Source organism: Sardina pilchardus, chromosome 17 (assembly GCF_963854185.1).
Source record: "Sardina pilchardus chromosome 17, fSarPil1.1, whole genome shotgun sequence".
Taxonomy (NCBI): Eukaryota; Metazoa; Chordata; class Actinopteri; order Clupeiformes; family Clupeidae; genus Sardina; species Sardina pilchardus.
The window spans coordinates 33,156,120-33,171,023 of record NC_085010.1 but is presented as its reverse complement, the minus strand read 5'-3'; the positions used below and the strand labels follow the sequence as shown (position 1 = coordinate 33,171,023).

The window sequence follows — 14,904 nt, the reverse complement described above, 5'->3', positions numbered from 1 at the left end:
CATACCGCCAAGTACAAATAAAGTTGATTCTAAAGATATTTCTGTATTGTGTATTTTTGACTGAAGTGGTCCTGACAGAAATAAACCCTATGCTATAGCTATGTATATTGAGCCTATAGGCTATGACAGGATGGTTATGGTTAGAGTAGAATGTATTGTTAATCTCTAAAGTAGCTCAAAGCTAAACATAGAAATGATGATCGTTGGATACAATACTGTAATCATTTTTAGTTTTTACTCTGTGTTTGATGATCTGAGATAGAAATGATCTTTGGATAGAGTAATGTGTATTACATACACAAAACAACAGCTTATTAATTGAAACTTTCTTTATTTTTGTATGTCTGAGTTTTACAAATGTGGTTTCCAAGTAAACATCTCAAACAAAGCACTTAGTGGACCCGTGTTTAGCGTGCTGTCTATGCTGTAGAGGCACGTAGCTGAGCAGAGGAATAGTCGTCACATTACATTGTCACAGGTCACATCGCTACAATGCACCACCTGTATCACAAGGCACTTTTCTGCTCTTATGGCACTTCTGGCTAGACACAAACTGCATGTCGTTGTCTCTGTACTTGTACTTTGCACAATAAACGAACATTTAGCGATGAAGTTGAATCTCATCTAATTTCATTTAATCTAATAGAATCTAACGAAGAATACTGATCCTCTTTCAAACCAAAGTGTTACAGCCCTTTAACCTATCACACACCCGAAACATTTCATCATCATTCAACGGTCCTCAATCATCATAATTCACTAAAGGTAAACTATGCAACGTTTTTCAGTTAATCAATTCGTTCCATACTGTTATACAGTATATGATTAAATGAGTCATTACTGGTCGAACAATGTTTTTTTTCGCCCGCCCTAGTGGTCTGTAGCGGTAGAACCACGCTTGCAACTTCAGGAGTCCTCGGGCACGCACCCATGCTCTACTCCAGGAAGTGTCATGTGAAGTCTCATGAAAAGGCACGGCAGACTGACCGATTGAGGAGTTTTGTAAAATATACACGCTAAAGCTGTAGGGGAAGCTCTGCAGAGAAATATGCAAGCATAAAACGAGCGAAAACTAAAGTGAAAGCAAAACCAGCGATGAAATCGCCAATCCTACATAGTTTTCCTTTAAATATTGATTGTCAATCACTCAAACATTCAACATCAATCGCCCTAAACGTTCCTTCTTCATAGTCCTGGTTGGTTCTTCACACTCTCTAAGGGTACTAAAGGTTCCTTCTTCATAGTCCTGGTTGGTTCTTCTACCTTTCTAAGGGTATTGCTGTGTGTGTCTCAGTCTCAATATCTAGCAAATCGCTGATTCGTTCTTCAGTCTTGTGCTCCAGCGATCGTTGGTGTTTCAGTCTCACACTCTAGCGGATTGCGGTGTACTTTCCTCTAGTCCTGTGTGTGTGTGTGTGTGTGTGTGTGTGTGTGTGTGTGTGTGTGTGTGTGTGTGTGTGTGTGTGTGTGTATGTATTCCTCTAGTCCTGTGTGTGTGAGTGTGTGTGTGTGTGTGTGTGTGTGTGTGTGTGTGTGTGTGTATGTGTGTATGTATTCCTCTAGTCCTGTGTGTGTGAGTGTGTGTGTGTGTGTGTGTATGTATTCCTCTAGTCCTGTGGACTCCCAAAAGGGCAGGTCTGTGTGGGGGCGGGGCTTGGGGGACAGGGGCTGCTGGAGGGTGGCGGCTTGTTTGTGAAGCTCCAATCGTAACCACGGAGTCCCGAAGAGAGGGAATGGTGTCCATCTTGCTCCATGTGTGGAGGCTCCGTGGCTGAGGAGCCCCTAAACCATGAACGAGAAAAACAACAACATACACATCAACAACATAAACATAAACAACATACACATCAACAACATAAACAACATACTCATGGCTAAGGAGCCCCTAAACCATGAACGAGAAAAACAACAACATACACATCAACAACATAAACATAAACAACATACACATCAACAACATAAACAACATACTCATGGCTGAGGAGCCTCTAAACCATCAATGAGAAAAACAACAACATGCACATCAACAACATAAACATAAACACCATACTCATGGCTGAGGAGCCTCTAAACCAGGGGTCGGCAATTAAGTTTGGCCTCGGGCCAGATATTTTCCAAGCCATTACATAGCGGGCCACAAGTTCATTGCTATTATATGCCTGTGTCTTTAAAAAATAAAAATAAAAACCACCAGAAAAACATTGCCACGCGTTGCTGTTAGCTTTCAAAAAATGGCACTATGAAAAAATCTGAAGAGAAAAGTTAACAGCGAAAACAGGATATTTAATGATGAATGGGCAGAGAACTATTCATCCTCCCTAATTGTATTAATGCAAAGCCCATCTGATCTGTAACAACTAACGAGGGTGTCTCTGCATGCAAAGAGTACAAGACGGCACCACGAAACTAAGCATGCTAATTTTGCGTTCCTAAATAACACGCACGCTATGTTTGAAACTCGTGTTTTACTTTTCACAGTTCTATGTGCGTAAATTGCCTGTTTAAAAGAAGTCGTGTTTAATTATCACCATAAGCCTATGTCCGTTGTTTGAATGACAACATGTGTTCTAGGGACTAGCTTGGAATTTGAGAACCAGCGCTGTCCACTGACTTCATTTGTTTTTGCATGTTGTGCGTTAACGCTGCACCTCGCTGCGTGCTTCTTCACTCGTATTCAGATGAAACAAATATCTAAGCATTTAGATTGCTTGAAATTCTTCTGTTCTGGAAAGTTACGTTTCAAAATAAAGAGCATGTTTGAGACTGACAGTCCGATTTTTAAAAAGTTTTTTTTTCCCATTCTCTGGTTCAAAAGATCTCACGGGCCAGATATTTTTGCTTGCGGGCCGCATCTGGCCCGCGGGCCGCCTATTGCCGACCACTGCTCTAAACCATGAACGAGAAAAACAACAACATACACATCAACAACATAAACAACATACACATCAACAACATAAACAACATACTCATGGCTAAGGAGCCCTTAAACCATGAACGAGAAAAACAACAACATACACATCAACAACATAAACATAAACAACATACACATCAACAACATAAACATCATACTCATGGCTGAGGAGCCCCTAAACCATCAACGAGAAAAACAACAACATACACATCAACAACATACACATCAACATACACATCAACAACATAAACATCAACAACATACTCATCAACAACATACACATCAACATACACATCAACAACATAAACATAAACAACATACTCATGGCTGAGGAGCCCCTAAACCATCAACGAGAAAAACAACAACATAAACATCAACAACATAAACAACAACAACATAAACATCAACAAAATACACATCAACAACATAAACATCCTCAAAAACATGAAAACAACTCATGCAGCTCTACTGACCCGGGGCCGTGTTCAGCTCATTTGATCTCACCGCTGAGAGTGCTCAAACCACACTCAACGTTTTTAGCTACAAGTTTTCAGGTTGTTGTCTCACCTCTCTGTTTCCACTCCTCTCCATGCTTGTGTGTGTGTGTGTGTGTGTGTGTGTGTGTGTGTGTGTGTGTGTGTGTTTCAGGTTGTTGTCTCACCTCTGTGTCTCCGCTCCTCTCCACACTTGTGTGTGTGTGTGTGTGTGTGTGTTTCAGGTTGTTGTCTCATCTCTGTGTCTCCGCTCCTCTCAATGCTTGTGTGTGTGTGTGTGTGTGTGTGTGTGTGTGTGTGTGTGTGTTTCAGGTTGTTGTCTCACCTCTGTGTCTCCGCTCCTCTCCACACTTGTGTGTATGCAGCTCCTGCTACATCAGCCAACCAACGCACATCTGCTGGGACGTCAGGGATCCACTCCACAAACCTGCACACGCACACGAACGCACGCATGCGAGCACACGCACACACAAACACACACGCATGCACGCACACACACACACACACGCACAAACATACGCACGCACACAGTTAGCGCATTCACAACTTCAAAACTCATGGAACCAGAGCAACACTCACACAAATGAGTTAGTGTGTACTAGTGTTGCTGTCGTCAACGGAAATTATGACTAAATATCGTCGTCAACGAACCTTTATCATCTGACGAAAACGAGACGAGACGCAACGTAAATGCTGGCCATGTGAAGATGACTATAATTAACTCTTTGAATGCCGCATTGTTTTTGGAAGCTATGTTCCAAAGTGCCGGCAAGCTAGATCATTTTTTGATTATTTTTGTAGAGCCACAGCATATTCTGTTGTTACAGTTATGGACATATACTATGGCTCATTTGACAGGTGAGACTCTGAGCTCTCAGTGGGTGAAAACCGTTTATTTCTACGTGTCCCGAGATATCCCAAGCCAAACAGTGGCTGGTTTTCATCAAAATCCCTGTTTGTCTTCTAGAAACGGAGATATAAGCCACTTTAAGACAGACGTACATTTCCGCAATGTTCACAGACTTTTTACGGAGGGGGCTTTTTTTTGTTGCGCTGTCTGAATTCATATGTCCGTATATCTACCACCGGAACCTTTCCTGCTGCCGACCTATGTTGCCGCCACAGCTGCTATGTGCATGTAATCGCGGAAACTTGCCAGTGATGATCAAAGATTCTAGAACCGAGCTCATGAGATATGTGTAATGTTTTGGCGCTGTATAAGTGAAATTAAATTGAAATTGTATCATTCCCTATTAAAGGGGTAGTTCAGAATTTTGGACATAGGACCTCATTTCCAGGTTAGCCAGTGTGATATTTATCAGTGGAGACCGATATCTGCACATTTCATCCAGTTTTTCTAGTTTCAGAGTTTGCTAGTGCTAGGTTAGCGCAAGTCAACGGTATTTGCCAGCCTGCCACTTAAAACAGTCTATCCAGAAACAGTCTATGGAGGAAAACCCCCTTTAAATAGAATTGCATTAATAAAAAGATACTAAAATCCAATTTTCATTGACTAAAACAAGACTAAATGTCATTAGTTTTCGTCAACTAAAACTAGACGAAAATAAGGCTAAAATGCTCAAACTTTTAGTCGACTAAAACTTGACTAAGACTAAAAGAGTATGAACGTGACTAAAACTAATAAAAACTAAAATGACAGCTAGACACAAAGACCAAAACTGAAACTAAAACAGGCCGCCAAAAACAACGCTAGTGTGTACTAACCTCTATATGAGTATGCAGACTGGATGGGTAGTGTGTACTAACCTCTGTGCTGCTGAGTATGCAGACTGGATGGGTAGTGTGTACTAACCTCTGTGCTGCTGAGTATGCATACTGGATGGGTAGTGTGTACTAACCTCTGTGCTGCTGAGTATGCATACTGGATGGGTAGTGTGTACTAACCTCTGTGCTGCTGAGTATGCAGACTGGATGGGTAGTGTGTACTAACCTCTGTGCTGCTGAGTATGCAGGCTGGATGGGTAGTGTGTACTAACCTCTGTGCTGCTGAATATGCAGGCTGGATGGGTAGTGTGTACTAACCTCTGTGCTGCTGAGTATGCAGACTGGATGGGTAGTGTGTACTAACCTCTATATGAGTATGCAGACTGGATGGGTAGTGTGTACTAACCTCTATATGAGTATGCAGACTGGATGGGTAGTGTGTACTAACCTCTGTGCTGCTGAGTAAGCAGACTGGATGGGTAGTGTGTACTAACCTCTGTGCTGCTGAGTATGCAGACTGGATGGGTAGTGTGTACTAACCTCTGTGCTGCTGAGTATGCAGACTGGATGGGTAGTGTGTATGTATGCAGACTGGATGGGTAGTGTGTACTAACCTCTGTGCTGCTGAGTATGCAGACTGGATGGGTAGTGTGTACTAACCTCTATATGAGTATGCAGACTGGATGGGTAGTGTGTACTAACCTCTGTGCTGCTGAGTATGCAGACTGGATGGGTAGTGTGTACTAACCTCTGTGCTGCTGAGTAAGCAGACTGGATGGGTAGTGTGTACTAACCTCTGTGCTGCTGAGTATGCAGACTGGATGGGTAGTGTGTACTAACCTCTGTGCTGCTGAGTAAGCAGACTGGATGGGTAGTGTGTACTAACCTCTGTGCTGCTGAGTTTGCAGGCTGGATAGGTAGTGTGTACTAACCTCTATATGAGTATGCAGACTGGATGGGTAGTGTGTACTAACCTCTGTGCTGCTGAGTATGCAGACTGGATGGGTAGTGTGTACTAACCTCTGTGCTGCTGAGTAAGCAGACTGGATGGGTAGTGTGTACTAACCTCTGTGCTGCTGAGTATGCAGACTGGATGGGTAGTGTGTACTAACCTCTGTGCTGCTGAGTAAGCAGACTGGATGGGTAGTGTGTACTAACCTCTGTGCTGCTGAGTTTGCAGGCTGGATAGGTAGTGTGTACTAACCTCTATATGAGTATGCAGGCTGGATGGGTAGTGTGTACTAACCTCTGTGCTGCTGAGTAAGCAGACTGGATGGGTAGTGTGTACTAACCTCTGTGCTGCTGAGTATGCAGACTGGATGGGTAGTGTGTACTAACCTCTGTGCTGCAGAGTATGCAGACTGGATGGGTAGTGTGTACTAACCTCTATATGAGTATGCAGACTGGATGGGTAGTGTGTACTAACCTCTGTGCTGCTGAGTATGCAGACTGGATGGGTAGTGTGTACTAACCTCTGTGCTGCTGAGTATGCAGACTGGATGGGTAGTGTGTACTAACCTCTATATGAGTATGCAGGCTGGATGGGTAGTGTGTACTAACCTCTGTACTGCTGAGTATGCAGACTGGATGGGTAGTGTGTACTAACCTCTGTGCTGCTGAGTAAGCAGACTGGATGGGTAGTGTGTACTAACCTCTATATGAGTATGCAGGCTGGATGGGTAGTGTGTACTAACCTCTGTACTGCTGAGTATGCAGACTGGATGGGTAGTGTGTACTAACCTCTGTGCTGCTGAGTATGCAGACTGGATGGGTAGTGTGTACTAACCTCTGTGCTGCTGAGTAAGCAGACTGGATGGGTAGTGTGTACTAACCTCTGTGCTGCTGAGTAAGCAGACTGGATGGGTAGTGTGTACTAACCTCTGTGCTGCTGAGTAAGCAGACTGGATGGGTAGTGTGTACTAACCTCTGTGCTGCTGAGTAAGCAGACTGGATGGGTAGTGTGTACTAACCTCTGTGCTGCTGAGTATGCAGACTGGATGGGTAGTGTGTACTAACCTCTGTGCTGCTGAGTAAGCAGACTGGATGGGTAGTGTGTACTAACCTCTATATGAGTATGCAGGCTGGATGGGTAGTGTGTACTAACCTCTGTGCTGCTGAGTATGCAGACTGGATGGGTAGTGTGTACTAACCTCTGTGCTGCTGAGTATGCAGACTGGATGGGTAGTGTGTAGGGCAGCAGCATGTAGGAGGCCATCCGCAGGGGCAGGAGATCTGAGATCTGTGCATACAAACCCTGCCGTCCCCTGCATGCTTCACAAAACACTGCACACACACAGAGAGCACACACACACACACACACACATACACACACACACACACACACACACACACACACACACACACACACACACACACACGGTGAGAGTCATATACACACTATATACTAACACAGGTGGTACATAAACACAGAATTAACATGAGAACAGCAGCAGCAAATACAATTCACACACACACACACACACACACACACACATACACACACGTGTACTCTATCACACATACATACATACATACACACACACACACACACACACGTGTACTCTCTCACACCCACACACCACCACTAAAGATGTCGGTTTGGGTTGCCTCTCTCGCTCTCACACACACAAACACAACACATGCACACACACACACACACACACTCACACACACACACACACACACACAACCCTTGAATTTCCCCTTGGGGATCAATAAAGCATCTATCTATCTATCTATCTATCTATCTATCTATCTATCACACACACACACACACAAACACAAACACACAAACAGGAGTTTGGGTTGCGTCTCACTCTCTCACTCACTCACACACACACACACACACACACACACACACACACACAAACACACACAAGCAGGAGTTTGGGTTGCCTCTCTCGCTCATACACACACACGCAGGAGTTTGGGTTGCCTCTCTCACTCATACACACACACACACACTCGCAGGAGTTTGGGCACAGTGGCATTCTAATCAGTGTTTATGACATATTGGCTGAGAACTGAGGTCAAAGTGTACAGCAGTGTGTGTGTGTGTGTGTGTGTGTGCGCCGTTGTGCTGAGTTATGGGTCAAAGAGTCCCTGTCTTCAAATGTCAAAGTCCATCATCAACAGGCTCAGGGCAGCACAGGCAATAACATTTGAGTTTCGCCCAGTTAGCTGATCCCAGCTACACCCAGCTAATCACAGTTAGCTGATCCCAGCTACACCCAGCTAATCACAGTACGCTGATCCTCACCAGCTAATCACAGTACGCTGATCCCAGCTACACCCAGCTAATCACAGTACGCTGATCCCAGCTACACCCAGCTAATCACAGTACGCTGATCCTCAATACACCCAGCTAATCACAGTTAGCTGATCCCAGCTACACCCAGCTAATCACAGTTATTTTGTCCCCCAATGGGGCAATTCATTTGCAGGAGTGAAGAGCATAGCACAATAGCTATAGCATAGGCTAGTTTTATAAATAATCACTTTATAGTCTTTTGTGCATGTAAACTGTACATTATGTACTATTGTAGTTCTATGTAATTAATCTGTTATTGTGGTTCTATTGTGGTTCTATGATATTAAACTATTGTGGTATTGTTGTTCTTGGCAGGTTTTAGTCAGTACTTTTACTTCAGTAGAGTGTGTGATGTATAATGCCATCCCTGCTGAAAAAAACAGCCTGACCAGCTAAAGGTGGTTTGCTGGTTGACCAGCTTGTTAACCAGCTTATTTGACCACCCTTTGATGGTTAACCAGCTAGTCCAGCAAAACTCTCGCGAAAACACACCTTCAGCTGGTTTACCCAGCTTATGATGGTAATTCAGCTGGTTTTGATTGTCGTACCACCTTAAGCTGGTCATTTTAGTTGGTGTTGCTGGTCTACATTGCTGGTTTTTACTGGCCACGCCAGCTTATGTTGGTTATTCTAGAAAACCAGCTTGACCATCTTTGTCAAGCTTGACAGGCTGGTCACCAGCATGACCATCTTAAACCAGTTGTATCCCAAACGACAGGCTGGTCACACCAGCACGACCAGCTTCCTCAGATGGTCACGCCAGCATGTCTAGCTGGTGGCCTAACCAGCTACACCAGCAAAGACCAGCAATAATAACTGTGTTTTGGGCAAAGACCAGCAAAGACCAGCTAAAACCAGCTACCAGCCTAAGCTGGTTTCTTGCTGTTTTTTTCAGCAGGGATATTGGGCCGGACACCGACTGGAAAGTAGGTGAACAGTTGAAGATTTAGTTTCACTCCAAATCACCTTTCCTGATGGGTGGGCAGGTTGCCTTGGTGACCAGGTGAGTGTGGGCAGGTTGTCTAGGTGACCAGGTGAGTGTGGGCAGGTTGTCTAGGTGACCAGGTGAGTGTGTATGATGCTGCACTCACCTCTCCTGATGGGCGTGGGGAGGTTCCCTAGGTGACCAGGTGAGTGTGGGCAGGTTGCCTAGGTGACCAGGTGAGTGTGTATGATGTGTGTGTGATGTGTGTATCACCTCTCCTGATGGGTGTAGGGAGGTTGCCTAGGTGACCAGGTGAGTGTGGGCAGGTTGTCTAGGTGACCAGGTGAGTGTGTATGATGTGCGTATGATGCTCCGCTCACCTCTCCTGTGGGTGTGGGCAGGTTGCCTAGGTGACCAGGTGAGTGTGTATGATGTGTGTGTGATGTGTGTATCACCTCTCCTGATGGGTGTAGGGAGGTTGCCTAGGTGACCAGGTGAGTGTGTGTGATGTGTGTGTGATGTGTGTATCACCTCTCCTGATGGGCGTGGGCAGGTCGGACACTTTCTCCTCCTCAGGGCATGGGGGCGCTGTTCTCATGAGATGCAGCCGGCGCAGCATCCACTCTTTGGTTGTTTCCGTGACAACAGAGGTCTTCTGAGCTGAGCAGGAGCAGCACCAGGATGACGGGTCATCGACGGAGGCGGGGCCAGCAGACGGCCAATCCCGTCGCAGGAGATCTGTGAACATTCCTCATGCTGAAAATGCAGATCTGTGAACATTGGGGCAGCCGTGGCCTACTGGTTAGGGCTTCGGGCTTGTAACGGTTCGATCCCCGTCCAGTCCACGGCTGAAGTGCCCTTGAACAAGGCACCTAACCCCTCACTGCTCCCCGAGCACATACACACACACACACACACACACACTTGAGCAATACGTTATATATTAATATCAGTAGTGGGGGTAGGTTCATATAGGGAGGGGCAGTAATATCAGTAGTAGGGGTAAGTTCATATAGGGTGGGGCAGTATTATCAGTAGTGGGGGTAGGTTCATATAGGGAGGGGCAGTAATATCAGTAGTGGGGGTAAGTGTGATGGGGAGGGGCAGTAATATCAGTAGTGGGGGTAGGTTCATATAGGGAGGGGCAGTAATATCAGTAGTGGGGGTATGTTCATATAGGGAGGGGCAGTAATATCAGTAGTGGGGTAGGTTCATATAGGGAGGGGCAATAATATCAGTAGTGGGGTAGGTTCATATAGGGAGGGGCAGTAATATCAGTAGTGGGGGTAATGGGGAGAGCAACACTCACTGTTGTCTTGAAGGAAGCGCATGGCGTCCTTATAACCATTCTGACACATCTCTGCCAAGACCTGGAACACACACACACACACACACACACACTTTTAACCATTCTGACACATCTCTACCAAGACCTGGAACACACACCCACACCCACACACACGCACGCACGCACGCACGCACGCACGCACGCACGCACGCACGCACGCACACACACACACACACACACACTCAAAATCCACTCACCCCAACACACACACACACACACACAACACACACAACATCCACTCACCCCAACACACACACACACAACACACACAACATCCACTCACCCCAACACACACACACACAACACACACAACATCCACCCACCCCAACACACACACATACTGTACACACACACACACACACACACACACACACATACCATCCACTCACACACACACACACACACACACACAACACCCACTCACCCCAACACACACACACACACAACATCCACTCACCCCAACACACACACACACAACATCCACCCACCCCAACACACACACATACTGTACGCACACACACACAACATCCACCCACCCCAACACACACACATACTGTACACACACACACACACACACCCACACCATCCACTCACCCCAACACACACACAGAACCAGTTCAAGAATGCATTGTTTGGTTGGTCGAAAAACGTGTGGGTTCCAGGTGAGAACTTACGGTGGGTTCCAGGTGAGAACTTACGGTGGGTTCCGGGTGAGAACTTACGGTGGGTTCCGGGTGAGAACTTACGGTGGGTTCCGGGTGAGAACTTACGGTGGGTTCCGGGTGAGAACTTATGGTGGGTTCCGGGTGAGAACTTACGGTGGGTTCCGGGGGGAACAGGGCCCTGCTGATGCGGAACATGTTCTGCAGGTTCATCTGGATGCTGGTGTTGGTGAGCCGCAGCTCGTGGAAGCTGCTGGAACCGTCCCGGGGGCAGATGTCGCTCTCGCCAGAGAACGGGGAGATGCTGATGGTGTTCTTTTGCCCCGCCTGGGGCAAATTATCACTAATGCCTCCATCCACATACCGCTGCACAGAGGAGAGAGAGATGTGTGTGTGTGTGTGAGTGTGAGAGAGAGGGAGAGAGATGTGTGTGTGTGTGTGTGTGTGTGTGTGAGAGAGATGTGTGTGTGTGAGAGAGAGGGAGAGAGAGAGAGAGATGTGTGTGTGTGTGTGTGTGAGAGAGAGGGAGAGAGAGAGAGAGATGTGTGTGTGTGTGTGTGTGTGTGTGAGAGAGATGTGTGTGTGTGTGTGTGTGTGTGTGTGTGAGAGAGAGGGAGAGAGAGATGTGTGTGTGTGAGAGAGAGAGGGAGAGAGAGATGTGTGTGTGTGTGTGTATGTGTGTGTGTGAGAGAGAGGGAGAGAGAGATGTGTGTGTGTGAGAGAGAGGGAGAGAGGGAGAGAGATGTGTGTGTGTGAGAGAGAGAGGGAGAGAGAGATGTGTGTGTGTGTGTGTATGTGTGTGTGTGAGAGAGAGGGAGAGAGAGATGTGTGTGTGTGAGAGAGAGGGAGAGAGGGAGAGAGATGTGTGTGTGTGAGAGAGAGAGGGAGAGAGAGATGTGTGTGTGTGTGTGTGTGTGTGTCGGAGAGAGAGGGAGAGAGAGATGTGTGTGTGTGAGAGAGAGAGAGGGAGAGAGATGTGTGTGTGTGTGAGAGAGAGGGAGAGAGAGATGTGTGTGTGTGTGAGAGAGAGGGAGAGAAATGTGTGTGTGTGAGAGAGAGAGGGAGAGAGAGAGATGTGTGTGTGTGTGTGTGTGTGTGTGTGTGTGTGAGAGAGAGAGGGAGAGAGAGATGTGTGTGTGTGAGAGAGAGGGAGAGAGATGTGTGTGAGAGAGGGAGAGAGATAGATAGATAGATATGTGAACATTCTAAAACATACGCATCCTACTCCATATACAAAACACACAACTCCTATTTCTACTGATCTCTAAAACATAGGATACAACTCCTATTTCTACTGATCTCTAAAACATAGGATACAACTCCTATTTCTGCTGATCTCTAAAACATAAAGCCTGTGTGAAGGCTTTTGGCATGGAATGGAGATTGTGTATGTTATTGTGTCTGTATGTTCAGCATGAGTGAGTATGTATTTATGTAGCCTACACCTATGTGTGTGTGTGTGTGTGTGTGTGTGTGTGTGTATGTGTGTGTGTGTGTGTGTGTGTGTGTGCCCTATAGGAGTTATCTAAAGCTAGATGGCCCAAGGAAGTATGTGTGACTCAGAGTGTGATCCTGTACAACAAGAACAGAATGTTCTAGAACATGTAGAGGACGCTACAGTGTAGCAAGCAGTGTTCTGGGCAGAGGAGGGGGAGCAGGGGTCAGATCTACAGCTGTTAGCATGCTACGGCCTCATTCACATCTACAGCTGTTAGCATGCTAGTTGTTCTGTTAGCCTCATTCACATCTACAGCTGTTAGCGTGCTAGCTTTTCTGTTAGCCTCATTCACATCTACAGCTGTTAGCGTGCTAGTTGTGCTGTTAGCCTTATTAATGCCTACAGCTATTAGTGTGCTAGTTGTTCTGTTAGCCTGTGTGTGTGTGTGTGTGTGTGTGTGTGTGTGTGTGTGTGTGTGTGTGTAGCCTATGTTATGTGTGTGTGTGTGTGTGTGTGTGTGTGTGTGTGTGTGTGTGTGTGTGTGTGTAGCCTTTGTAATGTGTGTGTGTGTGTAGCCTATGTAATGTGTGTGTGTGTGTGTGTGTATGTAGCCTATGTAATATGTGTGTGTGTGTGTGTGTGTGTGTGTGTGTGTGTGTGTGTGTGTAGCCTATGCAACGTGTGTGTGTGTGTGTGTGTGTGTGTGTGAGAGTGAGAGGGACCTGTGTGATGTGATGGACGTCGTATTATGAGTGCAGCTAACCCTATAGGCTACTCACCACACCACGGAAGCTGGGCGGGAACAGGCCACAGTAGACGGGAATAAAGCAGCTACATATGAGAGCCTGAGAGAGAGAGAGAGAGAGAGAGAGAGAGAGAGGGAGAGAGAGAGAGTGAGAGAGAGCTACATATGAGGGCCTGAGAGAGAGAGAGAGAGAGAGAGAGAGAGAGAGGGGGAGAGAGAGAGAGAGAGCTACATATGAGGGCCTGAGAGAGAGAGAGAGAGAGAGAGAGCTACATATGAGAGCCTGAGAGAGAGAGAGAGCTACATATGAGAGCCTGAGAGAGAGAGAGAGAGAGAGAGAGCGAGCTACATATGAGAGCCTGAGAGAGAGAGAGAGAGAGAGAGAGAGGGGGAGAGAGAGAGAGAGAGCTACATATGAGGGCCTGAGAGAGAGAGAGAGAGAGAGAGAGAGCTACATATGAGAGCCTGAGAGAGAGAGAGAGAGAGAGCTACATATGAGAGCCTGAGAGAGAGAGAGAGAGAGAGAGAGCGAGCTACATATGAGAGCCTGAGAGAGAGAGAGAGAGAAAGCTACATATGAGGGCCTGAGAGAGAAAGAGAGAGAGAGAGAGAGAGCTACATATGAGAGCCTGAGAGAGAGAGAGAGGGACACAAGAAAACATGGCTGCCCAAAGAGGAATGCTTTTGTAAACAATGCAATGACAATGTTGTTGAAACTGAACTCCATTTCTTCGCAGAATGCAAAACATTTCAAGCAATTCGTGAATTCTACTTCCCAAAATTTCAAGAAAAATACCCTGATTTTCTAAATTTACCAATCCAAAGCAAATTACCTTTTATTTTGGGTGAAGACAAATCCACCTGCATTATAGCTGCCCAGTACATCCTTGCCTGCCATCAACTGAGGGACAGTGAGTGACCCACACTGAATAACTTGTGTTGTACATATTCTCACACAGAAACACACACTCACGCACACATACACACACGCACGCACGCACGCACTCACGCACACACACATGCACACACGCACACGCACACACACAGATATATCTCTCCCCATACATACACACACCTTCACTATCCTCTGTTTAAAAATGGCATTCGTATTCCTCAGAATCAATAGTTCATACTATAGGTTGTATATGACTGTCTGTTTAGGAACATGTTTTATCTCTACATTCTGATTATTGTCTGTTGCTATGTTCATGTCTTAAACCTGTATGTCCAATGTATGTGATAATTGCTTTGGCAATACAAATGTCTAAATATTCGTCATGCCAATAAAGCACTTTTGAATTGAATTGAATTGAGAGAGCTACATATGAGGGCCTGAGAGAGAGAGA

General features: G+C 46.0%; 1 protein-coding gene across 1 annotated transcript in view; it reads right to left on the bottom strand.

Moving 5' to 3' along the window:
- Positions 1–311: 311 nt before the first annotated feature.
- pnpla3 (patatin-like phospholipase domain containing 3) overlaps positions 312–14,904 on the bottom strand; it is a 17,427-nt gene continuing 2,834 nt past the window's right edge. Inside the window, exons 3-9 of the mRNA XM_062518024.1 lie at positions 13,593–13,658; positions 11,532–11,741; positions 10,675–10,735; positions 9,897–10,103; positions 7,281–7,413; positions 3,731–3,832; positions 312–1,782 (exon numbers count right to left, since the gene is read on the bottom strand). Of these exons, the coding sequence (XP_062374008.1) occupies positions 1,608–1,782; positions 3,731–3,832; positions 7,281–7,413; positions 9,897–10,103; positions 10,675–10,735; positions 11,532–11,741; positions 13,593–13,658 (954 nt within the window). The 3' untranslated portion in view covers positions 312–1,607. The remainder of the gene's footprint in view (positions 1,783–3,730; positions 3,833–7,280; positions 7,414–9,896; positions 10,104–10,674; positions 10,736–11,531; positions 11,742–13,592; positions 13,659–14,904) is intronic.